This window comes from Falco cherrug, chromosome 4, assembly GCF_023634085.1.
Source record: "Falco cherrug isolate bFalChe1 chromosome 4, bFalChe1.pri, whole genome shotgun sequence".
Classification (NCBI taxonomy): domain Eukaryota; kingdom Metazoa; phylum Chordata; class Aves; order Falconiformes; family Falconidae; genus Falco; species Falco cherrug.
Window position 1 is genome coordinate 74115982 of NC_073700.1, and position 27013 is coordinate 74142994.

At 38.0% G+C, this 27013-nt stretch overlaps 1 protein-coding gene across 1 annotated transcript in view; it reads left to right on the forward strand.

Annotated features, from left to right (window-relative positions):
- Positions 1 to 3533: 3533 nt before the first annotated feature.
- RUNDC3B (RUN domain containing 3B) overlaps positions 3534 to 27013 on the forward strand; it is a 54744-nt gene continuing 31264 nt past the window's right edge. Inside the window, exons 1-5 of the mRNA XM_055709520.1 lie at positions 3534 to 3916; positions 9996 to 10111; positions 18872 to 19005; positions 22098 to 22183; positions 25791 to 25880. Coding sequence (XP_055565495.1) covers positions 3813 to 3916; positions 9996 to 10111; positions 18872 to 19005; positions 22098 to 22183; positions 25791 to 25880 — 530 coding nt within the window. The 5' untranslated portion in view covers positions 3534 to 3812. The remainder of the gene's footprint in view (positions 3917 to 9995; positions 10112 to 18871; positions 19006 to 22097; positions 22184 to 25790; positions 25881 to 27013) is intronic.

Here is a 27013-nt window from a genome sequence, read left to right on the forward strand (position 1 = left end):
AGCATGTATGCCTCCCACATATACACAAAGCTAAGCAACTGATGGAAATCCATGGGATGGGCTCCAAACAGCACTCTGAAAATGCAATAGTAAAATATGTCACATCTCATACCAATATGTGCCATAACAGATTTGTGGTTTGCTCCTAACCAAGGAAGTCTTACATGATATCTTGATATCAAGGTTTTCTCCTACTGCAAATCACAAGCAATGTCAACTTGTTGCAGGTTAACTTCAGCCAGCACCTAAGCTACACACAGTCCAGTGGGATGGGAGAGAGACTTCGAAGGGCAAAAGAGAAAAAAAAAAATGCGGGTTCAGTTCCAGATAGTTTAATAACCAAAGCAAGGCAGCGCATGCAAGCAAAGCAAAATAAGAAAAACATTCACACCACAGGTAGATGTTTAGCCATTTCCAGGAAAGCAGGGCTTCATCGTTTGTCACAGCACTCTCCAAACTATCAAGCTGCAACAAGGTCTTTTACCATCTCACACCAACACACTCTTCATGCCAGTCCTTCTACTGCCTTCTCCTCGTCTCGTCTCATCCAGGGCATACTCTCTCTTCTCCTGCTTCTTCCTCTTTCTGCTTCTTCCTCGGCTGCTCCCTCTTCGTTGGCTCTCAACCACTTAACAGAACCAGCCACAGCTGCACCTTATCTACATCGGCCAACCCACCGCCCCTGAAGCCAGCCCACAGCTGTATATTATCAATGCTAATTAACCCAGCTTCATTCCTCTACAATCGTTCGTAATAGTTACTTAAGATGACAAGTGCTGTAATCTCAAATGTCCCTGCTTCCTTATTCTCTCCCATCAACTCACACAGATGCAGCGTTGTCATTAATACGGTATATCCATATTATGTATTCTGTATTCAGAAACCTTAGAGCTGAAAGTACTTGGAATAATCCTACACGGCAACTATCAGCTGTGAATCAAAAAAAATCTTAGGCTGGAAGGAAGTCATTTTTCTACCTGCTCACAGCAGGGCCAATTTTGGAGTTAGATCAGGCATGGCTGATTCTTCATCCAGTTAAGTTTTGCATATCTCCAGGACAAACATCACAGAGCTGCTCTGAACAATCCATTCCAGTGTTTGAACATCTTTGCTGTTAATATTCTTTCCCAATATCTATCCCTTGCTGCAGTTTGTGACAATTACCCCTTGTCTGTTTGCTATGCACTCCTCAGAAAAGCCTGTTCCCTCTATCCTCCCATTAGGTAGTTGAAGGCAGTAGGATTTTCCCTTCACCTATTTTCTCACAGACAGGCATCAAAAATGCAAGAGTTAGTATAGTAAATTTCCTGAGCTTTCTTAAGTTTAAGGCAGCTGATGATATTAAATTTATTAATCTTTTAAATACTTTTAAAGTCTTCTGGAACCTTTTTACAGTTCCTTCTTTGATAAGACAGTAGTAGAAGACAAATTACATTTGAAAGAAAGCAATGATATTTGAGAAAATTCTTGTACTGGAGGACTAAAACTAATCAATATTGAACCCTAAGGCTTGATCCAACAGATAAGCCTGATATCATCTTAAATGTCTTTCAAGTATAAAAAAGTTGTAGTTTCCATAAACAAGGCAAAGGAGAAGAACAGAGAAGATACTTTGCTTTTGATATATCTATAGAAAAGTTCTCCTGTTGTTTGGGGTTTTGTAAAGCATTGATAATTATCCAGTATTATTTTTTCATAATTTCCAGAACAGACCATGCAGCTGAAATCACTCATCTGCAGAGTGATTCTACTTCACCCTCAGCTTGAACTTAATCAAAAAATTACTCAAGCTGCACGAATCTCTTAATAGTAGATACAAAGACAACAGTCCTCAACTAAGACTCCGAGTAGCACAGAGAAACATGAAGACAGGTTCTTTATTTCCGAGTCAACAAGTAACATTTTCAACATTTTCCTTTGATTGTCTGAAAGAAAAAGTAAAGAACAAAAGCTTGTTTCAATCTCATTCTAGTAATTTCATCCCCCCCCAAATTGTTACTCTTGCTTTCAGAGCAAAGAAAGTATATCTTCATTCAGGTTTACCTATGTCCCTACTTCTTTTATGCTGTTTTTGGAGAGGTAAGGAAGAGGCAGGAAGCAGAACAATGAACTACCTCCTAGTGAATTTGAATTAGAATGTGTTTAGGAAAAAAAAACCCAAAACACCCAAGCCAGGATGAAGCTTTACCTTAAGGAAGGCAAAACAGTTTACCTACTATGTGATACAAAGTTCAAAGTTGTTCAGCTACATACTCAGTGGGGTGAGAACACAGCATGTCAAGTAACTTGATAATATTTGAAGTTTTGGTAAATGGTAACAACACTTGAAACAATTTATGCAATATTTTCTGACAAAAAAAATCACTTGTATGTTACTACATATGAAAACATAGCCATCTAGAAGGAAATCTACTGTTTAAAGTTCCTGTGTCAACACAAATCCTCTTCAGGTAACGTAATTGGCAGTCAATAAGTGAATACAGTTCTGTTTGACAGCATCTCTACGAAATAGCTGCATATCTGCAAGTGACACTCTCCAAGGAAATCATAGTCCAGTGGGGGTTTGCATGTGTATAAGTAGAAGTGTTCCCATTTCATTAATAGGAATGGAGAGCTTTGACTAACAGACACATTTAGGAATATCACGTGCACAACTCAGTAGAATAGTTGTGCCACAACTTATGTCACCATTCATCCTTACCGCACACAAATGAAGTTATTCTTTTAAGCAGAATGGGAACTTACTCCCCTAAAGGAAAGAAAACAAAATAATCCATACAGCTTCATATCCCCTCAACTATCCAGGAAAACCCACTCCTTCACACCCCACAAAACACAACAGATGTACTGCTAGCTTTCCTTCGAAAGTATTGTTTAATCCCATCTTCCAGTGACTCAGGCTTTGTTTTCTTCTCTGTCTTGAGAATGAAACGGCATCAAGGCATAGCCCTGTAGCGAGGGCTCTTCCAGGCATGCTCAGCAATAACGCCTTTGTTCGGAGCGGGGACCGGCGCCTCTGTTCCGGCTGCGAGAGCACATTACCATTTCGCTCACATATTCCCGCAAGCGAGGCCGCTGACGGTTACCTGTGCCGTAAAGCAGCATCTAACGGGTCAGAGCTTTAACTCGCAGCCACCGCAGCCTACAGCCCGAGGAGTTCTCGCATCCCAGACAGCGACTCGCCAAGAAGCGAGAGAACTGGTAACGACGCAAAGACGACTACGATTCCCGCAGGGCTACGGGGCTTACTGGGGAGCCCAGAACCCTACAGGCACGTACCCAGCGAGGGGACACGAAGGTGGATCGGGGGAAAGGAGCGTTTGGCGGACGGGGAGCGCAGGGAGTCTCCCACAGGCGGCACCCCCCGCACCTGGCGGGGCGCGCCCGGCCCGGGAAAGCGCCCCCGCTGCCCTCCCGCCACCGCAGGTGCCGGCACCGCACCCTCCCCCGGCAGCTTCCGCTGGCGGCGCGCGCCCCTTTGAAGCACCGGCCGCGCCGCCGCGCCCCTCCCGCGCGCTGATTGGCTGGCGGCGCCGGCGCTCTGCGGCGCCGTGGCCGCCCGGAGCGGGGGGAGGGGGCGCGAGCCGCCCCCGCCGCGGGGACCCCGGCGTCTCCTCTGCCGCCCTGCCACCCGCCTCGGGGCGCTGCTCCCGCGCAAGCCGGGCGGCGGGAGGGGGAGCGGGGCCGAGGGCGGCAGCGACACTGGGGCCGCCTCCTCGTGCGGCGGCGGCGGGCGCAGCATCCTCGAGACCGAGAGGCCGGGAACAAAGGCGCCGTGCCAGCCCCGGCGGCTTCTCCAGCCCCCAGCGGAGATGGCGTCCCTCGGCTTAGGGGGGCTCAACGTCCCCGCCCGTAGGAAGAGCGTCCCGTCCCGCAACGCCGCGGTGGAACGGCGGAACTTGATCACGGTCTGCAGGTAAGCGCCGGGCCCGGCCCCGCCCTGCGCCGCCCGAGGGGACTGTGCCTCGCCCTCCCGCCGCTCCGGCCGCCGGCAGCCTGGCCTGAGGGGACCGTGCCGCCCCCGCACCGAGCAGGTGACTCGCGGTCGCTCGGGGCCGGAGCGCGGGAGGCAGCCCCCCCGCAGCCGGCGGCTGCCCTGCGGGGGGAGGCCGGTGGAGGATGCCGGCCGCGGGGGGGGGCGCCGGCTTGCCAGGGGCACGTCGCGGCGAGAGAGGGCGGCGGTTGCCTCCGCCCTGACTCAGCGGCTGCGGGAGCCTCCGGCTGAGGGGCGCTCCCGCGGCGGCAGGGGCACACCTGGCGGCGCCGCCGGGCGCACCGGGCCGTTACACTGTGAGGCGGGAGCCGTTTGCTTTCGCACCTCGGCTGCGCTCCCGGGCGAGGCGTCCGCCGGAGCCAGGCGGGGCGGGCTGAACTCCCGGCGGCGTTGAACGGAGGCGTTCATCTTCGTGCGAAGGGAATTGATGGGTGTCGATTCCTCTTAAATGGATGCGGCACGGCCGCCTTTAAAATTTAGGTTTAATATGTTATTGGACGTGAAGTGAAACCTAAAACTGTTTTTGCAAGCCGCTGTAGAAGCTGCTGGCCGTGCGGTCTGGCTAACGCGCCGCTGCCGCAGCAGCGGTCCCGAGGAGGCTGTGTTCAGGGGATATTTTTATCTCCAAAATCTAGATCAGGAGACTGCAGTACAGGCTAGATCCAGTACATTATATTTTTTTCAAGCATCTTAGTGCTGAGCTTATACAAGCTCAACAATACTTGCTATGGCTTTTCATGTAAGCCTTTCCACTGCCGTCGTTGTTGAATCCATGCAGCATTTCCAAGCGTGCAGTACTGACCCATTACATCATGGCAAACTTTTAAAGACATGAATATATGCTGGTAGTGATGACTCTGTTAGTTCGTTTGTTCCAATTGCTAAATCTTTACGTTATCAGACCAGTTTGAATATTATCTGGAGAAGGTCTTCAACAGATTCATATTAGCTATGATAATAACTTTAATACTCACAAATTTTAATAACGTACCAGGACAACTATTAGATAATCTTGTACCCTCACTACTTCATGCTGCAGCAGTATTTTTAAAAAGACTTTAGGACCCCATAGTTGTCATAGTCTTTTTTTCCACCTTCCCCTCGCTTGGCCCCCACCCCCAAGCTTTTATTGTACATTGGTAGTAGGCTTTACAAAGTGTGAATTGTATCATCTTGCTACTGAAAGGAGTTTCCTTCAATATTCCTTCAAGTCCTAGTATATTCTGCCTTTTCCCAGGCTTTTATGCTTACCTCTACGCTTACCTCAGAAAAAGAAATGCAACAAAAACATAGAAAAAGGTTTCTATCAGACTTGCTGAAGCAGATCAAGTAGAAGTAACAGAAGTTTTCAGTTTCACTATTGTTACCAAGACACAGATATTGCCAATCTACAGGCTTGGGAAAACACCAGTTTTATCAAGTAATGACATAATTTTACAAGCTATGAACAGTTCTTTTTAAAGGATTATATTGTATTCTACACAGTTTGTTGTTTTTTTCTGCCCCCTCATTTGAGGGGAACTCTTCTGTACTCTGTGCTCTTACATTTTCTTTTTCAGTTTGTTTTTTTTCATGTCCTTGTCCTGCAGTTGAAATGATGTTGTAACTTATTTAAAGGTGCTTAGAAATCTGAGGGAATTCAGTCAAGCACAATGAAGCAAGGAGCTACTGCAGAAACTACTTTCAGTTGGTGTATTTGTATTATTTTCAGTAAAACAACTTAATTTTGCTTCATCTCCATGAAACCTGAAGTTCCTAGTTTGTGAATACACCTAAAATTTGGAAACGGTTATGAAGAAAATGGAACTGCGTTATTATGATGTGCATACATTTATTTATATTTTTATTCTTCTGCTAGTCTAAGAATAAATGTTTAAAAATTTTCCCAGCTTTATTGTAGCTATTAACACATTTTCTAATACTGAAAAGTGTTATTGTTAGGAATAGTCAAATTAATATCAAAACCAGTAGGATAGTAGTCCTTTCCAATCAAAATCCTATGAGAATGTGAAATAGTTCTGGTAAAAATAGCACCAATGAATCGAGTCACTTAAATTTGGATGGGTGTGGCTTGCTAACCAGTGAGGGTGAGAAACCACCATGAAGATACTCCTCTGATTTACCATGTTAACAGTCTGATAATTTAATGCTATGTTTGTCAAAGCTTCATTATAGCAGATTTTTACTTAATAGTTAAGCCAGGCTTTGGGTTTTTAGTCTTTTCTTACAGTGGTGATCTAACTGCTCATGCAGATGTGGATAGTTTCCTGTATTTACAGCTAAGCAAGGAATAGTTTGTTTCCACTAAAATACTGAGTGGCACTGTAGCCATGGGAAGTAACGTAGTTAGTTAAGTTCCATAAACCAATTGAATGTGAAAATGCATGGTTATGTTTGTGCAGCTGCATAGCCATGGTTTAAATTGCAATAAGGTTTAGGATTTTTTTTTTTTATAAGTAATATATTTTCTAAGCTCTGTCTCTCTCCCTACCTTTTTTTCCCTAAGGTTTGATGCCTTCCATTTTCCAGTAAGTGACGCTGGAGTTTTGAGGTTGTTTACCTTGTTTGAATCTAGTCTTCCCTAAGATTTATAGATCAAAGGTCCACAAAGATACAGAACCATGAAGTGAGGGTCATAGTTTAAATACAGCATTTTAACACAGAATTGAACAACACTCAGGAAATGTATTTTTAAAATAGTGACTCTGGTATTATGCATAAGAGCTTTTGCAGTGACGTTGACCCTTACCTGAACTACCTGGTTTCATGTCCAAGCCATGTTTTCTACTATAAGGGATATTAGTTTGAAATCTCGGGGATTGTTCTATACTAATAATTTATGTTCTTTAAAATGGCATTTTAATGACATTTCCCAAATTGCAAGCCAAATAAATTTGACAGAATTCTTCCATTCATTTGAAAACTCAGAGGAGCATGAATCTGACAATGAAAACTGACAAATTCATATAGCAGTCAAATTTTCTGCCTATTTGTCTCTTTTTCATTAGAGGCTTATTGCTGTTTAGGAAATAAGCCTGGGATATATCTACAAAAGGTTTGACTTTGGTTTGAAATTATTGAAGAAATTTGGGAGACCTTCTTATGCATCTGGCAAAACTGGAAGAACCTACCCCAAAAAGACTGCTATAAATCAATCTTATTCAAGAATGTTTCCCTCTTACATGATTTGGAAAGTCTTTCTAAGGTTGGAGAATGCTGCTGTTTCTGCATCTTTTTTTTGCTCAAGGAAGACTGGATTCGTGACTGAATCTGAAAACATCAGAGTTCAGGAAGGCTGTTTAGAAACACCGATACTGGAATCTCTCTAATAGCAGATACCTTATGGGGGATGAAAAAAACCCCAACAAAACCAGCCCCAAACAACCCTATTGTTGTAGTGAGAAAATGGGAAATAATTGGATAAAAGACCTTTTTAAAGAGTCTTGAAGCAACAGGTATTGGAGCTGTATTACTTGTCTGTTCCTACAGGCCACCCAAAAGTTCATCTTAGAAAATTTTGTTCTCAAGCCACTCTACTTGCTCATGCCCTTTTGTTACAATTTCTCTGTTAACCTGTGAAGTGTAGGTAGATTGTTGTGTGGGAGTGCAATGCTGCTATAGCAGTCCAGTGGAGAGATGGTGAAGTTGGGAGCAACAAAGGGAAACAAGAAAGCTGCTCTATCTCTGCCTACTGTCATTTCTAATCAGACCCTAGGTATTTAAAAATTGTGTCCTTAAAACTAGATAGATTTTTTTTCTTCAATTACAGAATGCTTTAAAATAATAATAAAAAAATTATCTGTGATTTTTAGAAGTGTGTGAGAATTGCTTATAAGTGGTTTTTCTTGAATGTCTGTGTTTCTGAATGTGTATCATATACAACATTAATCAGTGAACTTTTAAGTAGGACACTGAAGAGACGAAAAGTAGGCATAGCTATATATTATACTTTACTTTGTTTTGCAGTTTATGGATGACAGTGTCTCTGAGTTTTAAGATTATATTCCTATATATAGTCCAGTACATTGTATTGCTAACTTATATATGTACCTGTGAGTGAATGGTATGCTGCACCTTCTGTTTTTCAGATCTGCATGGCGTGGGAAGAGCCTTCTTGTTACAGTTAATACCGATTTAGTCATGTAATTGCTATATACATTTGTCTTTCAAAATTAAGGGCGTTTTTTTAGATAATTTCACAGCTCTGGTATAGCTTTGAGGAAGCAATCGTTACTGCCATTACAGTAGTCAATAGCAATGATACTGACTAGGTAGAAATTTACTGTTGGCCATGCATGTCTCTCACTTACTCAAAATTGGTTGGAAATGTGGAGGAGTTCAAAACTGAGTCATAACTTGGCACTGCAGAAGAAGCTTCCTCCCCCACCCTTCTTATTCCTAATTCCCATCCTGCCAGAAATGCTACAACAATAGAGGCCTGCAGGAAAGGTAGGATGGGGAGTCTTTATTCAGAAGTTTACTTAGTATAATGTAATTGAGTTGCAACTCTTGAAATATATATGTCAATTCATTTTGAGCATAATTAGTTTCATTTACTAAATGAGCATCAGGAGGCTGTGCTAACTCCACTAAAAAGTTATGCTACTTTTACAGTATGGAGCATTTGAGAATAGTACTGCTGGTTTAAGGAATCACATTCCTCCTATGCCTATATAGTATACCGTTTCTTCAGCTGTGCTGTATAACTGTTGGTTTTGAGATGCTGTGAAGCATGTTTATTACGAGTGTATCCATATTTAAGAGTCACTTCACTCATCCTGTTAAGTGCTGAAAATCTAGATTGGTTCATAAGCCCCATTAAAAAGTAGAACTGGCGTAACTGAGAGAGGGAACAGGGTGCTCAGTTTGATATGAGCAAGCAGAGTGAGAACTTCCTAAGCTGGTACTCTTGAAATTTGGGTGTTGTGAAAGCTATCGCCTCAGACGGTGGTATGGCTTCATTAATGCAAATAAGGATAGTTGCAGAAAATACAATAAATGCTCAAAATAAGTGTTACATTCAAAGTTGAGAACATATGAAACTTGCCTTGAAACTGAGAACTGAAGAACAAGGAGCAGAAAGGAAAATAAAAATGGGTTATGATTAAAATGAAGGCAAGAGAAAAATAAATTTTTCCTTCATTTCTTGGGGTTTTAACTGTCTTTTTCTTAATAAGAATGAAACTGTTTAAGTGCAGGTGTAACTAAACGCAGCTAACTGGCTAATTGACTAGGTTTTTACACTTTTTATTGTTTTTATACACTAGTTTTTTATACTTTTTACAGTGGCTTCATTCAGCCTTTCCAATTTCAAATGTTAGATAATTTAAATTGATAATTTTAAATTTCTGACATAATACTGAAGTATTATTCAGGGGTTTTTTATTATTTTTATTACTGAAGTATTATTCAGTAATTAATCAGTATGGTGCTGAATAGTGAGTACCACCATTCACAGGGAAATCAGCCTAAGTTAGTACACAGTGTTAACGGTGCATAAAAATTGATTGTTTTACAATATGTTTGGATTATTCTTGCATTAGGATGAAATTACAGTGTTCTCATAATAGGATAAAGTTTATACTTCTGACTCTTGGGCATGGATTTTGGGAATAAAAGAAGCATTGAAATGTCAGGCAAAAATTGTGATGTTTAGGATTACAAAGAAATTGGATGCTTTTGAGTGCTTCTTTTTCTACAGCTTTATTGAAATGGAGAAGAGGAAAATAATTAGAAAATAATTAGCTCACTACTACATAAAAAGTGTAGGGATTTTAGTTTTTCTTTTTGTTTTTCAGGCTTTATGCCTAAGACCAATGATGATTGTATTTCTAGACTATTTCTTGATGTGGTATGTGTTTGTGTTGCTCTGACTGAACTTGAAATCATCAAGGTGGTTTTTTTGGTTCTTTGCTCATTTGGTTTATACAAACTACTGTCCTGCTATAGAGGACCAATAGCTATCTGTATAATCTATGATTGTTCTGTGCTTTTGCTCTAGGTTTTCAGTCAAGACTCTGATTGACCGTTCCTGTTTTGAGACTATAGATGATACTTCCCCTGAATTTAATAATTTTGCAGCCATTCTGGAACAGATTCTAAGTCATCGACTGAAAGGTATGTTAATTAACTTCCTTACTGGTGATGTTTTTTGCCATGAGAATCTGTTCATGTGAAACCAGTGTTCATCTGTGGAAACTCCTTGATGCTGAATTAAAGTGTTGGCTTTGTGTGCGTTCCTGATTGTTTGCATTGCTGTGGAAAACTGAAGGAGATGGTTTTTGTGAAACATGTTTCCAATGGTCTTGTTAAAAGCCTTCTTGGGTGGTCATTAAGCAAGTGGATGTTGCCATGGTGCTGAGCTCTGTCTGCTTTTTTGGTTTATGATAAGGCTGTGTCCTAAGAGTCTGAGTCTGAAAGACAATTGCAGTGTTTTCAGTTTTAACAGAAGTTACAGAGAGTATGTCTGTGGTGCTGCTCCCTTTTCTTTCTCCCTTCCCTGCCTTTGTTGCCACCTTTTCCAGGTACTGTGTTTAGGTCCCTTCATTTCTGTCCCCCGCCCCCCTAGTGAAGCTAGTTTTTACTATTGTAATGTAACGGATCTGGATTAAATGGCTTTTGAGAAAGGCCAGTTGTTGGTTTTCCTCTTGTATTGGAGTCGGATGTTGTTCTAATTCAAGAAAATGTCTGTTTCCATTTTCTGATTGTTCTAGAGGAAGCTGCTTTGCTAAAGGAACTCAGTGTGCCTTAGCAGTAACAGTCAGTTGAAAAGGACTTTGGAAGCTTCTCATTCCTCAGTTTTGTGTACAGTTTCTGAAATTGAAGATTATGAAGGACATCATAATCATCTAAATATAGACATGTAATCTGACAATGTACTCCTTTTCATACTCTTGCTTTTTGATATTCATAACTAAGCTTTGTGAACAATATTGTGTGTAGGCAGACATTTGAGTAGCACAATTACTACCTGCTGTCATTCTGTCAGAGAAGAAAAAAAAATACCACACAGTGGGGTAGAAACATAGTGTTTGTCACATTGTGACAAAAATTATTTGAGTGATTATGGGTACTTAGCAACTTGACGATGAAGGGAAGTTGCTCTGTTTTTCTCCTTCGCCCCCAGCTTCAGTGATGTTTGAGCAAAAATCATGATATTTTTTTTGTTGTTTTTTTTTTTTGTTTCTTCAGAGTCTATTATTCAGGACAGGCAGTACAGAGAATCAATCTTGATAGATTGGCAAATGGGTTGCAGGCAAATAGAATTGAAAAGTAAAAACTTATTTCAAATAAGAAATAGAGAAAATCAAAAAGCGGAATTGTTGTTTCAGTCTCCCCCTTGTAATTACTAGTATGATTTGTCTAAGTTTGCAGAGTTAAATAAAAATACAGAAGAGGGGTAGCATTGTGCATTGTATTGCAAAAGAGGAATATTTTGGTAATAAGCTAAATCACTGTAATTGCTTTTTTAAAAAATTGAATGGGAAATTGAGCTAATAAATGTGCCGTGACAATTCCAGTTTTAAGAGGGTATATATTACACAACACAGGGCTTGAAAAAAATCACATTTTTTGATGAAAATTACTATTATATTCTGAATATGTTCCTCGTGTCAGAAGGAGCACACTGAAGGCAGACTGGAGATTGCAGTGGTTATATGAAATGTTCTAAAGCAGGTGGAACATACCTGATCCTTTTGTCTATGGTAAGATAAATGGCTTTATTGTATCAAAGTTGTCAGCATAATCCCATGGCAGTGTAGTTAAACAGATGATTCAGATTTCAGTTTATGTAGACCTTTGCTTAATCTTAAGGCCGTAGCAAATAACAATTCTTAATCTTCAGCTTCTTTTGGAAGTACTGGGTGAGGGAGGAGACTTTAAAAAAAAGTCCTTTACAATGCAAATTAAATAAGTTTACTTTTATTAGAAAACATTTATTAGCAACTGTCTTTTCTGGCATTTCATATAGCATGTTTTTAAGCAAAGTATTGTCTTGATGGAGTATATTGACTGTTGCTACTTACTCGTTTAGTGTTCAGGCAGGACCCAGACAAAACAAAATGGAAGGAAGAAAGGATAGCAATTTTAAGGGGAAAAAATGTTCAACTACAAGGATTAGAATTCTGTGCTTTTCCCGAAACCGTTGCTATTAAGAATTCTGAAATAATAGTTCTCCAAGCCTCATCTTCCTGTCTGTTCTGCTAAAAATGCCAGTTACAGCAATATGAACACCGTTTTAAAATTGATTTCTGATACGTAACTGATCTGATGTTGCTAGTTCTGAATAACAAAAGGGTCATGAAACAACATTCATAGTGGTTTGGGTGGTTTTGTTGGTTTGTTTTTTTCTTTTCAGAACGATTGGAGCATTTAGTTTGGAAAGTACCTTAGAAAGTCATCTAGTCCAACCTTGTACTCAAAGCAAGGCTGTCGCAGATTGCTCATGCCATTTTCCAGTTGTGTTGAATATCTCCATGAGTTTTCTTAAACTCAGTTCAGCTTGCTATAGGATTTTATTATCCTTACACACCCCACACACCTCAACACCAGCCTCCCTTACTTTGTGCTTACCTTTCTCTGATATTGCCTGTGGTCTTCACTGGATCCTGTGGTGAGCCAGATCAGGAAGTCAAACAGGCAGAAAACTAATGACTTTCCCCATGGATGCCCTTCTTCAACCCAGCTGCTCATTTTCTTAAGAGTGGTTTAGATGTGGGCGTTTGCTTAGTAAGTAAATGAGGTCAGCATCAATATATCAGCTCACACAAGAGATCTGTGAATGCTGCTTGAATGCAGGTGTCTGATCATGTGATACAGAAGACTTATTGCGTATGGCACCAAAATAGGAACATAATATGCCATGGCCAAAAGGCCACATCTGTACTACCTTACAGTAGTTACATGTGCACCAATGCCAATAAGTAGCAGTCAAGAATAGGCCACTGTTAGAAAAAGCAGTCTGGCTCACAGCCTGTTGTTAATTGCTCTAAGGAAGAGAAAGAGAGTTTGGGTGAACTGTATTAACTGTCTTCAGGGATTGCAAGCTGTTGACTGCCTTTTGCTCTAGAAAGTGGAGAGATGCTTATGCCTGTACCGTGTAATACTGTATGTATATTATATCTGGTACTCCCTAGAAGAGCTGAATTTATTGTGAGTGAAGAGTAGACCAAATATTGTAATGAGGAGGATATAAATCATGTGTTCTTCCTGTGAATAAAATAAGCTGTGTGGCATGCCTGCTGGCAAGATGTGATACTGCTGGACAGGAAGATTGAAGATCTTGAAAAGGTAGGAGAGGAGTAACAGAAAAAAGATAAGTGACTAATTAATCTTTTATTCCCTCTCAGGAATAAGAGTTTACACTGTTTTACAATACAGCAGAGAGTAAGTGATATTCTGAGTCAATACAGAGACAATGTATTTGAAGGTCTCTGGATCAAATAAGACCTATAGTCCCAAAGGGATTTTACAAATTTGTGTACATATGTCTGTGTGTTTGATAATTTTTAAAGCAAGCTGACTAATTTCAGAAGCCTTCCCCCCCCCGATAGTAATTTGGAATTAATTTCTACCTTAACCATTCTGTACAGTGGAGATTAAGCTGTATCTTTTGTTGTCGTCTTGGTGGTTTCTTGTTTTCACTGCTGGCCACGGATTTTTCAGCTGTATTTCCTCTAAGTGTCCTTTTTATCAGATCAGCTAAGTAAAGACAGATAGTGCAGAAATGGTAGGGGCATCAAAAAGTGTTCAGCAACAGTACTTGGGATTTGATCACAGGTATATCTTAGCTGATTTAAAATCTGAAGTCAATTCAAAGTGTTGTATGTATTCTCTTTACTATATCACAATGTTTTACAGTTTTCTGCCTTTTTCTATCACTTCAATTTTAACTGAGTTAGTATAGAAGAACATTAATAACTATTGTAGATTTTTATGGCCATCATCTGAAACTTATTTGTGAAAACTGTTGTCATGTTGTATGTATTTGTTGACTTGCTATGTTTTTGTAATATCCTTTACAACAAAATGTGTTTATATCCAAATTGCTAGCCAGTTTGCATGCTTAGAAATAGTTTTGATGTATAAATTAAGTTCTGTCACTGACATGTATAGTGCATCTTGCTTGTGACTTCTGTAATTTTCACATCATAGTTACTATAAGCATACTTGTCATCTATGCACTTAATTGCATTTACCACCATAATGACACAAAATGGTGTGCTGTACTGTGCTACTTTGACACTGCCACAACTCGTGTGCCTTTTTTCCTGTATGTACATTTAGACAGTTGTAAACATGTCAAAAACTTCTGCTAGAGTTGCCCATGGAAGCTACTGATCGATGTTATTCCTAATCTTTAGCGACTGTGGAGTTTGCTTGCTTGCTTTAGTTTTTTCTTTTAGAAGACTTGCTATGAGTAGTAAGCTTCTAAGGTGATCAGTACTGCTTTAGTGGAAAGTTAAATGTTATAATTCTTTCTTTCCTCACTCTATAAAATGTTCTAGTTCCATGCATCATCAATAGTCTGGTGGTAGTAATGGTAAATGGATGTACTAGTGATGTCACTGGTATATGGTCAGTTTTTGCACTTCTTCATAGTAAGGTGAATTATTAGATAATTCATTCTGAAGCAGTGAAAGACTTTCCATCTATCTGCAGTGCACAATTTATCTCTTCCAGTATGGGTTTTTTTTTTACTTACTTACTTTTAGGAGGGGAAAAAAAGCACTACTAACTGCTATTTCACAGAGTCTCTTTCGAAGCAATGAATATTTATGTTGTATTTATTAATCAAAATTCCCTGAATTGTAATAATTCAGGCATAAGCAGTGGTTACAAAGGGAAAGGGTATGAACTGTGTCTGCAGAAGACAATTTGTACTTGTAGGGGTAGGTGACAGGTGAGGAGGCAGGCTTCGAGTGAGTAATACGCAGTTTGTAATGTGGCTTATCCTGAGAGACAAATCTGCTGGATAAAATAGTTAAGGTAATGGCAATATAATGGGGGTGAAAAAGATAGGTTAAGGAAATAAGAGCTGAAGGCCCTACTGTCAAGAAAAATACAAGGTCTAAGCTTATAGCTGCAGTGGCCTTTTTTTTCGTACAATAATGCTATTAACAGAATAGCTTTTGTTACTAGATTTAACATTTATACACACATAGTGACCCTATTACTGGTTTTGGCTAAAAAGAAGTAGTAGGGCTCTTGTATAATTTGTGGTTTAACTCATTCTTCTTTCTCCTGTATGTAGAAAAATCGTAAATGAATTTATAATTGTCTTGGAGGACTGGGTTTATGAATTACTGTGATCTTTTTTATTTTTAATGCCCCATTTTGTAGGCCCAAAATAAAAAGGTAGGTATCACAAAAATTCCTCAATGGACCAGCATGCCATTTTATTTTGAACAAGTTTTATTAAAAACTTTTTTTTCTTTCCAGGATAGAAAAATTTGTTGCAAACTAACTGATATAGGGAAGTCTGTAGAAAACCTGCCTGTACCTTAGAGCATCCTAGTTGTTAATACTTTGCAACTGTGGAACTTTGTAGATGAGAATTTGGAGCTGTGACTGAGTAGGAATCAAACTGTTTAATGTCTTATTTGTGAAGAATTCCTTGGGCATGAAAAAAGATCTGCAACAACTGGTGTTGTGGATGTTTGTATCTAGTTGCCAGACTGCAGTGGAAATGGGTTGATACAAATAGGCATATAGCAGTATTTAAAAAATACAGTGAAATAAATTTTCACAGTATTGTTTCTATTTGCTTTGCAGTTCTGTAGGCAAGAATTAAATTAATTTGAACAATGTTTAATACTAAACCTGCAGTTTCCATGCTTGCTTATTTTTGTTTGACTGAGAAAAACAATAACATCATTCCTGCTGGAATAGCTGTCATCTTCTGTGTCTATAAACTTCCTGGCAAAGATCACATAGGCTTTGTCCTTTGGACCTCCCAGGAAACATGTTCTGCCAAAGTACTTAAGGAAAGAGTAAAAGTTGTATACTAAAATCAGCTTTCCAAGTGTATTAGGATCCTTTAAAATTTAAATATGTTATTGGAATCATAGAACAGGCCAGGTTGACAAGGACCTCAAAAAATCATCTGGTCCAACCATTTGTTGGAAGGGGAGCTTAGATGAGATTATCTAGCACCCTGTCCAATCACATTTTGGATATCTCCAGCAATGGGGACTCTACCACATTCCTAGGAAGTTTTTCCAGTGAATGGTTGCTACTACTGTAGAAAAAATCTTTCTTATGTTGTGATGAAACCTCTGAGTGCAACTCCTATTGGTTGCCCTTTGTCTTCTCCACGTGGCTCCTTGTAAAGATAGAGCTTCCATCCTCTTTGTAGCCACCCTTTAAGTTCTGGAATACTGTTATGTGTTCCCCTTTGAACATCCTCTTCCCTAGGGGGAAAGACCTAATGCCTTCAGCTTTTCCTCATGGAGCAGGTTCTTCAGCCTGTTGAACATCTTTGTGGCCCTCCTTTGAACCACCTCCAATTTGTCCATCTCCATCATTAATTGAGGCACAGCTTGACGAGCACTGAGTAGTGGGAGCTATTTCATTCCTCATTCTTGTGTACATTGAGTGCATCGAGGGCCAAACAATTTCGTATCCTGAAAGCTTTTGAAACTGTAGGGAATATACAGCTCAATATCTTATTTAGTAGTTCTTAAAATACATTCTCACTATTCTTGGACAGTCTTTCCCAACATTTTTCTGTTGGATTATAGATAATAGAATGATTAAGGAAGTTTTTCTTCAGATGTCTATAATCACTAGACTGTCAAGGTTTACAATTGTAGGGAGAAAAATGGTGAAATATAAAATCGGTTTACAAAAGGCCCTGAGCCAGCTGTGAATTTCAAGTGAAAACAATTCCTGCTGAAGTCTGAACCCATCATAGCCTTTCGCAGAGCTGACTGCAAGATGAGAGCCCACTCTTATGTCAGATATATTGTAATTATGGCCAGCTTGTTTTGTTGATCAGTGTAAGCCAAGTAAGTGCTGCGTGCTGATATGTATTTCTGTTATAGAGAGATTTTGTTTTTAAATTATGTGGGTTTTCAGGTGTTCATTTGTAAAAGGAATTGCTTTGAATTAGTGACTTAGAAAACTATAGAGTGAAACTGTCTGGTTTTTGCCGAATATATTCTGTCCTCAAGATTCAAGTTTGAAAAAGCCACAAAAATTGTTGTGTGATATGCTTGCCTTTATTAGCTGGCACTGGAATTGCTGACACAAAGATATCTTCACACTTAAGTTGTATTTAATTTTGCAGGTATAATCCCCAGGGCAGAAATGTTCCTGATATGGTAAAGAATATGAAAAATATCTGTAGCTTTTTGTGTTGTTAAAATGAAGTTGAATTTTTGTTGCTGTCCACTGCACCTGGCATTTCGACAAAGTAGTAAGTTTTCAAGAGTGCTTACCTCAAGGAAATTCTTTTAATTTAGTACTTAGAGCTAAGAAGATCTGAATCTACAGTAACTGAAAAGCATTTTGGGATTTTGTTTTTCCTTTGGCATATTGAGTAGTATATATTAATTCTTCCTGGTTTCTTTTCTTTTTTTTTTTTAATTTAATATGTCTTTTATCAAGCTTTGAATTTAATAAATAAATCTACGTGGTGATATAAGCAGATGGACCACAAAGTCAAGTTATATGCACACTCTAGGGGGAAAAAAAACCCACCACTTGAATATCTTAAGGTCATAGGGAACAGCTCTTTGACACTGTTCTGCCTATGCTTGGGGCTAAGATAAGTCATGCTAGGTACAAATATCCTTGTCATATTTTTGCATTTTATTTTCAGTATGTATGATTTGCAGTTATCAGTCCAATATACTCTTGAAATATGAGCTTTCTAACAGCAAAAGAATTAGAAGCCTTTCTGATAAATTAGTAAAGCTTCAGAAATACAAATCAAGATGAAAAATAAAATTTGCTTTAAAATAAGATCTTATTTTATGTGGAGAAAAGGTTTTCCATGTATGTAATAATGTCAGTCACCAGAGGGCAATGTTCATCTTACTTTTTACATACCTGTTCACAGGTACATGCAGTTCAGTCTGAAAAATGGGGCTGAACTGTTGCTTCTGTGATTAAATGTATTTTGTGTGGAGGGCTTTCACGTCATATGTAATTTTCTCTTTAATTTTCTAACTGCAATACATTGCAAGCTGGAAAAAAAATATGAAGGATTTTGGTTAAAGCTCCCGAAGAGATATTGATTTCCTCAATTCATATTGGTCACCTTCCCAAGGGAAGTTCTGTGTGTACTCGAAGTAAATTGTGACTGCAAAACAGTTTTGATCATGCATCAATTTCTTCTTCAAATAAAGCACATTTTGATAAGTTCCAATCTGCTCCTAAATTAAGGATAACACTACCACAGCAAACAGCGATCCTTTGTATTTATATACTTTAAAAAAAAAAGAAAAGAACAAAACTCTTTACTGGACTGTATTTGTGAAACACATGGTACTACCCAAAATAAGTAACAGAAATTCTTCTTGCATCATATTTTTAAGTCACAACAGTATGTGCTCTATTGTGATTTAAGAGTCCTGTGAAGAAGTCTCGAGTATTATTATAGCATACTAACAAGTTAAAAACAAACAAAATACACATATGTACACAAAACATCCAGATTTCTTTTTGTGTGTAAGTTTCAAACCAGAGTGACCTGCATAGTGCAATGTTACACCTGTGAGCCAGTTTCCAGTAGGAATTTATGGACTTGCTAGTATAAAATCCTGTTAATGCAGACAACCTATAAGAAACTATTTTAATTATGTTTATCTCCCATAAGCAGAGAGAGAGGAAGGTCCATAAATCTTTACATATCTTGTATTTTTATTTAAGGTCAGATCACCTGGTTCGGCTATGAAAGTCCTCGTAGTTTCTGGGACTACATTCGAGTAGCTTGCAGAAAAGTTTCTCACAATTGCATCTGCAGTATTGAGAACATGGAGAATGTTGGTTCTTCTAGAGCTAAGGTAGGGAAAGGAAAAGGTCAAACTGACTTTTTTTATTACATTGTTCTGTGTAAAATATAGCTGACATTTCTGTACCCAGAAGAAAAACGTATTGCTGAGTGTACCCCACAAAATTTTCCATTGTTTGAAATAATCATTTTTTTATACATACCTAGTAAATGTTTACCTTTTAAAAAAACATATCTAAATCTGAATGTATTTCCTTTTAAATTTATGTTATTCAGTGGAATAAATTTCAAATTCTCCATTTGGTGAGCATGTTGTATTATAAAATGATTGCCTTCACATTTCTGAACATATACAGCATTTTCAAAAAAAACTATGTGTTGAGGGAAATCAGGCATGCCTGCAGGAACTTAAGAAATACTATTTTAAAATTTTAGAAATGTGATTTCCCACCCCAACCTAAGAATCATTTGATTTTGTATATAATTTATGCACTAAAAGAAAAGGTGTGGTCAGTTCTTGAGTTTGTTGTTGAGATTGTGCAGGAAGCCTTTAACAGATTTATCTGCTAATAAAGATCATTAATTTCAAAGGATCTGTATAGAAATGACATCACAATTTCTGATTGTTGATATGTTGAAGTTAAGTAACAATTTAATATGTTTATATGCATATAAACTGAATTAGAATAAGCTTTAAACTGACCTATCATTAAATCACAAGAGTGAGATAGATTAACATCTTAGGAAAAAAAAGCAACAAAAACCACCAACACCAAGAAAACCCAAAAAAACCTGTTGGACAGAGATTACAGGTTCTTTTTACTAGACTGGGATGCTTTTCAATAGCTTGTTATTTCTGCAATTGTATTTCTATCCTTGATTGATAACTGAGAACCTTCTGACTTGAAAGTGTAAGTAGTATGAAAGGATGCCCAAATTAATATTCTTAGTTCTTCTTATTCCTAAATAAACTGAAATCAGTTGTTGGAACAAGATTCCAAACTGTGTTTCATGGCTACTTTTAAAACCCCATAGTTCCAGATTTTTATTATACTCTGAATTATTCACGGTGTTACTGGTGAGGTGGAAATATTTATCTTATTATATACAAAAATTTGGTAGTTTTTTTCAGGGACGTGACTGTGTTTAGTACAATTTAAACTACAGGTATTTACACAACCACAGTTTTCATCAATAAAAGATGATGCTTAGATCAAGCAGCACCATGAATCTAGTAGATCTTTAAGCAGCTATTCTGGTGATCCATAGCATTGTAGAACAGCTTATTTGCTATGTCTACTGTTGCTCCTTTCTTCTTTTGTATAGACTCAGTTTTAAATTTTATATAGCAGAAATATCTCTAATTTGCCCGAGAGCTTTGAAACACTTGAGATTCTATGACCAAAAGCTATTGACTGGTTTTCCTATTCAGAATATTCCATGCTCTTCTAGCACTCAGTGTGCTGGAATAGTGGACTGATAATTTAAGTCATGCAGCTTTTCTTCTTGCTTATGCCGAGATACAGAAATTCACCTAATCTGGAGAACCTATTTCCAAATACTTCCTGGAAGTATCCTGAACTCATGTTCCAGAATCTGATGATTGCATTGCTTATAACTATTTCTGAATTCCAAGATTTTAATAGATATGAATATTAAAATTCAGTAGGTAAGATGCAAAGCTATTTTCTGAAATACTCTTACAAATAAATTAATTTTTTCTTTTATTCTGTGGAAAACTCCATACCAAATAGTAAACAAAGAAGTTAATTTGTGCAGCAAGTGTGGAGAGTAGTATAGAATTTTTAAAGGTGCCTGTGGAAGTATTTTGGATGTTCATGTGTGAAAAGTTGGGATGCATGTCAACATAAATACCAATGGTATACATCAGTCATATGCATCTGATTTACTGGTGGTCCGAATGGGCGTCTGCTTCAGCCTGGAATCTGTTAGTAAGAGTTTGCCAATGCTGGTTAGCCCTACTTTCACTGGAACTGCATGGGCTTTAGTCATTAGCTAAGAACCATCAGCAGGGCTTGGCTGTTTAACTCATGTTCTAAATAACTGCAACATACAGGCAGCTATCCAGATAAACATCCTTTTAATTTTAGTGCACTCTCTGTTAAAATTTTTGCTGTATTGTTGTATTTATGAAAGCAATTTTTTTTTATTTAGCATCTGCCTATCTTATTATAACTTTAGTTTGATCTAGATCTATATAAATTAAAAGTAGGATTATAATTTACTACAGGTGGTTTTGGTAAAAGGTCTGTAGTGATAATCAGCTAGATGTCAATAAGCACCAAATATATTAAGTAGAAAGATGCCTTACTCTACTTATATAACTATTTGTAAGTTGAGAACATTACAAGAAATGTTCCTGTTGTTCTCAAACCGTCATAATGTATCAGCCATTTGAATGCCTCTTTCCTGTAAACCACAATCCTGTGCACTAGACCTGTAAACATAGTGCAACATACATTGCTAAAAGTTATTTTTGAAGCTATTGCTGCTGTTTATAGAACTGTTTGAAGGAAGCTTTCCTTTTGGGCTCAAGTTTCAGGCCACTTAAATTTCATTTCATTCCTGGGTAAGATGTGCACCTTCTATAATGATGTCCTTACAGAGATGAAAAACTAATTTATGCAAATTACATAATAAAACTATGTCACTGAGTTACAAGTATTTTTTTATTCATCCCACAAATATTTGAATGAACACAGAGAATTAGTTCTTAAATCACCCTGAGAGTAGGTTACTGCTGCTTTACAGTGGAACCTATTGAGTGCTTCCAATACCATTGTCTTTAAAATGAAAAGGTTTCTGCCCTAATCTGCTACCATTTATGCACATGAGATTTTCAAAAGGTTGGAGTGGATAATTAAAGCAAAATATTTTTTCTTTTTTGTTTTCCTTTCAAATTTTAGAGAACTTTACTTCACAATAAAGGTTATTTTTAAGAATGTATTTTCTGTTTTCATTATTACTGTAGTGAAGTACATCTTAGCAACAATTCCTGTTAAGTGGTAATTTTTTTAATCAGCTCATTTCCCCCAGGTAAATCAACTGGATTCATTTTCAGATGTAAAATTAAGTGTTCCATTCTGTATTATTTAAATACTTGATATGTGTTTCTTCTTGCAGGGTCGAGCCTGGATCAGAGTAGCACTTATGGAAAAGCATTTGTCTGAATACATTTCCACAGCTCTGAAAGACTTCAAAACAACCAGGTCTCTAAGACTTTTATTTTTGCAGTATTTTAGCAAATGTTGCTTAAGTGAGGGACTTAGGTTTGGAAGTGAATGTTCTGCTTCATTTGTATAGGAAGGGGTGTCACTAGTAAAAGAGCTGTAATCTGGTAGAAGATATCTGGAGTTGTTATCAATTGATTGGATTTTAGCATGGGTAAAACTGCAACATTGAAAATCCTTTTGTGATTTTAAAAATGAAGAAGTAAGTCTGGAACTCGGAAATCTTGAAAGATCAAAAAAGGAGAAAATTTCTGTAAAGAAGGAATTAATTCTGAAACTGTAGCGTGATTAGGATAGAAGACATGATGTTCCTTTCAAAATTAGATGTGGTTGACAGAAAGCCCTAGAGACTCAGTAAAAAATAATTTTTATAGGAACTTTTCTTGAAGAAGGGAAGAGAATTCCAGGAACCTTTTGAGGAATACAGAAGAACAGAATTAGTGTTCAGGCATAGGTAGGATTCTTCATGTAATATGAACAATGTGTAACGTTGTTGTTGTACCTTCTAATGGTAACAGCTGTTATGGACAAGAATATGCATTGTGATAGAAAATACTCTGGCAATTTTGGACTGGTTCTAGATAATACAACTATTATATGATGCTTTATCCTGTAACAAGTGTGTCTTGTAGACTTATGGCAAAGTAATCTAAATATGAGTGAGTCTGTAAAATGTTGTAGAACCTTATGTTGAAGTCTAAAAGTTTTATACATACTGAATGGACTATTTCAACAATAAGAATTTTCTATATAAGGACTTCTGTTCATTTACAATATTATTTCTGTTTGTAAAGCCATTTGTCCACAGATCCTAATATATTTTGCCAATATTAAGGTGACTTTGAAACACAGCTAGGTAAACATCCCATTTTATTGAAGTTTCCAGGCCTGTTGTCTTTATTTTACCCAGATTTTTTGCATTTACAGTAGACAAGAAGCTCAAACCAAAGATTTCTGGAACAGATTTACTCATGTTGCCTCAAACTGAAAAGTCACTTGGGTTTTTGAGGGGGAGATGAGGAGGAAGAGGAGGGTCACAAACTATGTAGTTAAGTAGTACATTCTTTGTCCCTGTTTGGTAGTGCGGTTTGTTTGCTAGTGGATGACAGTGGTATGATTTTATTAGAAGTTTCAAATTCATTTATTTGAACATGTTAATGTTTAATGTATTTGAATGTGCTTTCAGTGATAATAGCTTTTGGAAACAACCTCTCCTGCATTAAAAACATAGTGAGTGCAAAGTTTGTTTTGAAGTAATATTTTAAATACATCTAATGGAAATAAAAGTTACAATTTCAGATCTCAGTAGTGTGGATTTCAAATCCACAAGCAATAATGGACACACTCTTTTCCCATGTAGGATTTTAAATATCTGATAAGTGGCCTGATTTTTTGATGATACTTTGCACTACTTATTTAGCATTTTAAATCATGTATTGTGCTATAGATATATATTTAATAATTATTTCTATGAAGTACAGATACCATACGTTACACGTGTGTATGTAGAATATGAGATTCATCTATCATACTGCTAACTTTTTAAACCTCATTGTGTTTAGGTGCCTGATCTTAGGACTAGTCCTTTAATGAAGCAGCACATTATTAGTGCTGGATCTGCATCTAACACTTGGAGGAGAGTTGGAGTAAGCATGGGCACACAGTTGTTTTCCTAACAAATTGCTCAGCACAAGCTTTTAAGTTAGACTCTTCTATTGTGAGAAGTCAACTGCATAGCACTGAAAGATTTGTGAGTTTTCCAAGGGGACTATTGTTTTGGCTAGATTACTGTAGCTGGTTTAAGGTACATTGCCTCTATCGGGCTAACATCTGTGTCTCATCATTACAAGTATGCCCTGTCTCTTTTTTTTTTTTTGTGATCACTTCCTCGGCACCATTTTACAAGGTAAACTGAACACAGCGCAGACTGGTACCTGGCAGTGATTTTACAAATGCTAGGGAAATGGTTTGTAATCTTGTACTGGGAACATTGCTGTTAGTTCACAAGTAACAGTAACTGTACTGAATCAGACTGTAAAGTCCATCTAGTTCAGTATTTTGTCTCAAACAGTTTAGCCCCTGGTGCACTTCCCGCAGTCAGAAAGTAGAGAGCCATGTCTGTACATCACAGTCTCAGTGTCAGGACTATAATCTCTGTCTTCCCAGAGGAAGTCTTCCAGATTTCTTGCTTCTACTGAGAACATCCAAGGTCTTGGACAACTTGTTTCCTTACAGCAAATGGATGTCTGTTATGAAACTACAGAAGTGGGACTTCTGACAGCGTGCATTGTAATAAAGTTCAATCTTTGGAGCTCTGCCCCAAAATGTGTCTTTTACGAATGTTTGCCATACAGCCAACTCGAGCTCTTGCTGAGCCATCCCAATGCTTTCATACAGTTCTTAAAACCAGATGGAGCTTTTGGTAGGGCAGCGTTGCTGGTATTTGTCTGAAAGATAAGTTGCATTCAGTGACCTGGCACCTTCTTGCAATCATATATTGCCAGAAAGTGTAGGTGCACTGTGTATCTGCTTCTGGTAAGTGACCTTTCAACCTTGCCTTTGGTACTGAACAGCTCTTGGGTTTCCCTCTTTCCACATGTAATGCTCAGGTGAATTTTAGTGACCTTTCTGCCTTTGCTGCTTCCAAGACTCCTTTAACACAGAAATTAAAGTTGTGTGCTACTTTGCTAAACGGACCAAATGCCTTTTTCACAAGGCCATGCATCACAGTGGTGGGTCCTAGTCGCCTGCCCTGTGCATAGAACTTTTCTGTCTGGAAGTAGTTTCTGTGGTAGTTGGGTAGAGAAAATGAAAATAAATGGGAGAATGGAGAGGTGGTGAGGAAATACAGATTTAACAATTGCTACTTTATTCGTTGCTTTTTCAAGCAGCCTTCATAAGTCTACATATACCAGGATACATGAAATGTGTTTTGAGATCAAGGTATGGAGTTTTAAAACTTTAGGCAATAAGTGTTTTACAGTTAGAAATGGTGTTAAGACAACGCTCCTTCTTCAAATAATGAACATTTTAAATCTCAGAATAACTGGATGCAGTGTGCATCTTGCCCACATGCAGTATTTTAAGAAGTAGTATGCTACCTGGAATAGAGCTGATTTGTGAAAATGTTTTTTCTTTAAAATAATCAACTACTAAGAATGAAGAGTGAATGCTGAACTTTAAAAGAGCTTGCAAGTACAGTTGAGACACACCTATTTCTTTTTCATATGGTGGAATAATTATTTTTTATATATATACATTACACAAATTCTTCCTTTCAGCAGTAAAGTATAAGATAACTTCATAATTTTCTTTGTATTTTGTCCATCCTGTTCTACTATTTCTTAGGGCAAATATTGTAAATTCTTTTTGCTCTTGTGTAGATTTTTATGTGCTCTAAGATTGTGGTATCTTGTACTGTGCAGTCTATTGGTTTGCTTTATTTGAAATGCAATATGAATGCGCCTGGGGTTCCTAAAAGTTGTTTTTATTAAAACTAGGTTTCTTCAGTTTTTTGTTAACTATAAAAAACATTATTATTTGAGAGAAAGTGGTATTAACTGAACTAATTTATTTTTTATTGAAGGCGGTTTTATGAAGATGGAGCAATTGTTCTTGGTGAAGAAGCAAATATGCTTGCTGGTATGCTGTTGGGACTCAATGCAATTGATTTCAGGTATTATATTTGCATGCTTCCTTACAAAGTGCTCAGGGAAAGTACTTATAAGTTGATGCATTATGGTAAATGTTGTTAGATTCCCTTGATAGTTTGAGAGACAAAACTTAGGTGGCAGGGAACAAGGAAGGTTATTTTTAAACTATAAGGAAAATTGTGTGATGAAGTACATGGTTCTGCCCTGGTGCTCAGTGACAGTATTGTAGCTACATATGTAGAAAGTGTAGGTATCTAACTTTAGTGGATCTAGATTTTAAAAGCTTGATCTACAAATGACCATTTAATATTAATTTGTGTTACACTTAATTGCAGCCAAACTGTGAAGTACCATCAAATTGTTTGAATTTACCTTTGCAATCTCTAGCTAGATTGCTAGATTTTTGTGTGCTTTGTTATACGATTAATTCTGTGTTTTGGAGTAATAAAGGTGCAAGCGTGCCCTAGGTAATATAAAAACCATCTTGGTGTGTGTATGTATGTGTAGATATATATATATATATATATATATGTAAAAGAAATATCAGCAAGGTATAAAGACTACAGTGCCTATGAAAAGATCAAACCCGGCTGATGCAGGGCCCTACTAATATGCCTAGTTGGACATACCTAGCCTCATACAGAGCCGCTGGGGAAGGATTTCATAATAAAGCACAGGGAAAAAGACAGTGATAATGCTTTTCTTAGGTCTCCTGGCAGTACACTGTTAATATTTATCCTCCAGCAGCATTAATGCTTGTCACAAACCAGTTTAGGAGATAAACTGGCAGAAAACAGCACGTAGGCTCATGGGATGCACTGAGTGATTGACTATTGCAAAAAGGCCTTTGGAGATTTACTCATGCCTATGTACCCTTATACCAGTTCTGAGGCTTGCTGGACCATTCTGTGAGCCAGCTGAACTTGTTAGAGATTTAAAAAAACATACCCAGTATGAAGACAGGTTTTGTTGTTAGCTAGTTTAGTTCATGGCAGTATCCTATTAGTGGCAGAGATGATGGGACCATAAGGCTTAGAGAAGAGAAGGAATAAAAAGGATTGAGTAATATCTTCCCTTTCTAGTGGCAGTGAGCATTTTGTTCAGCTGCCTGTGGAACTGCAACTGGATGCTAAAGAGGAAAAAAACCCTAAAAATT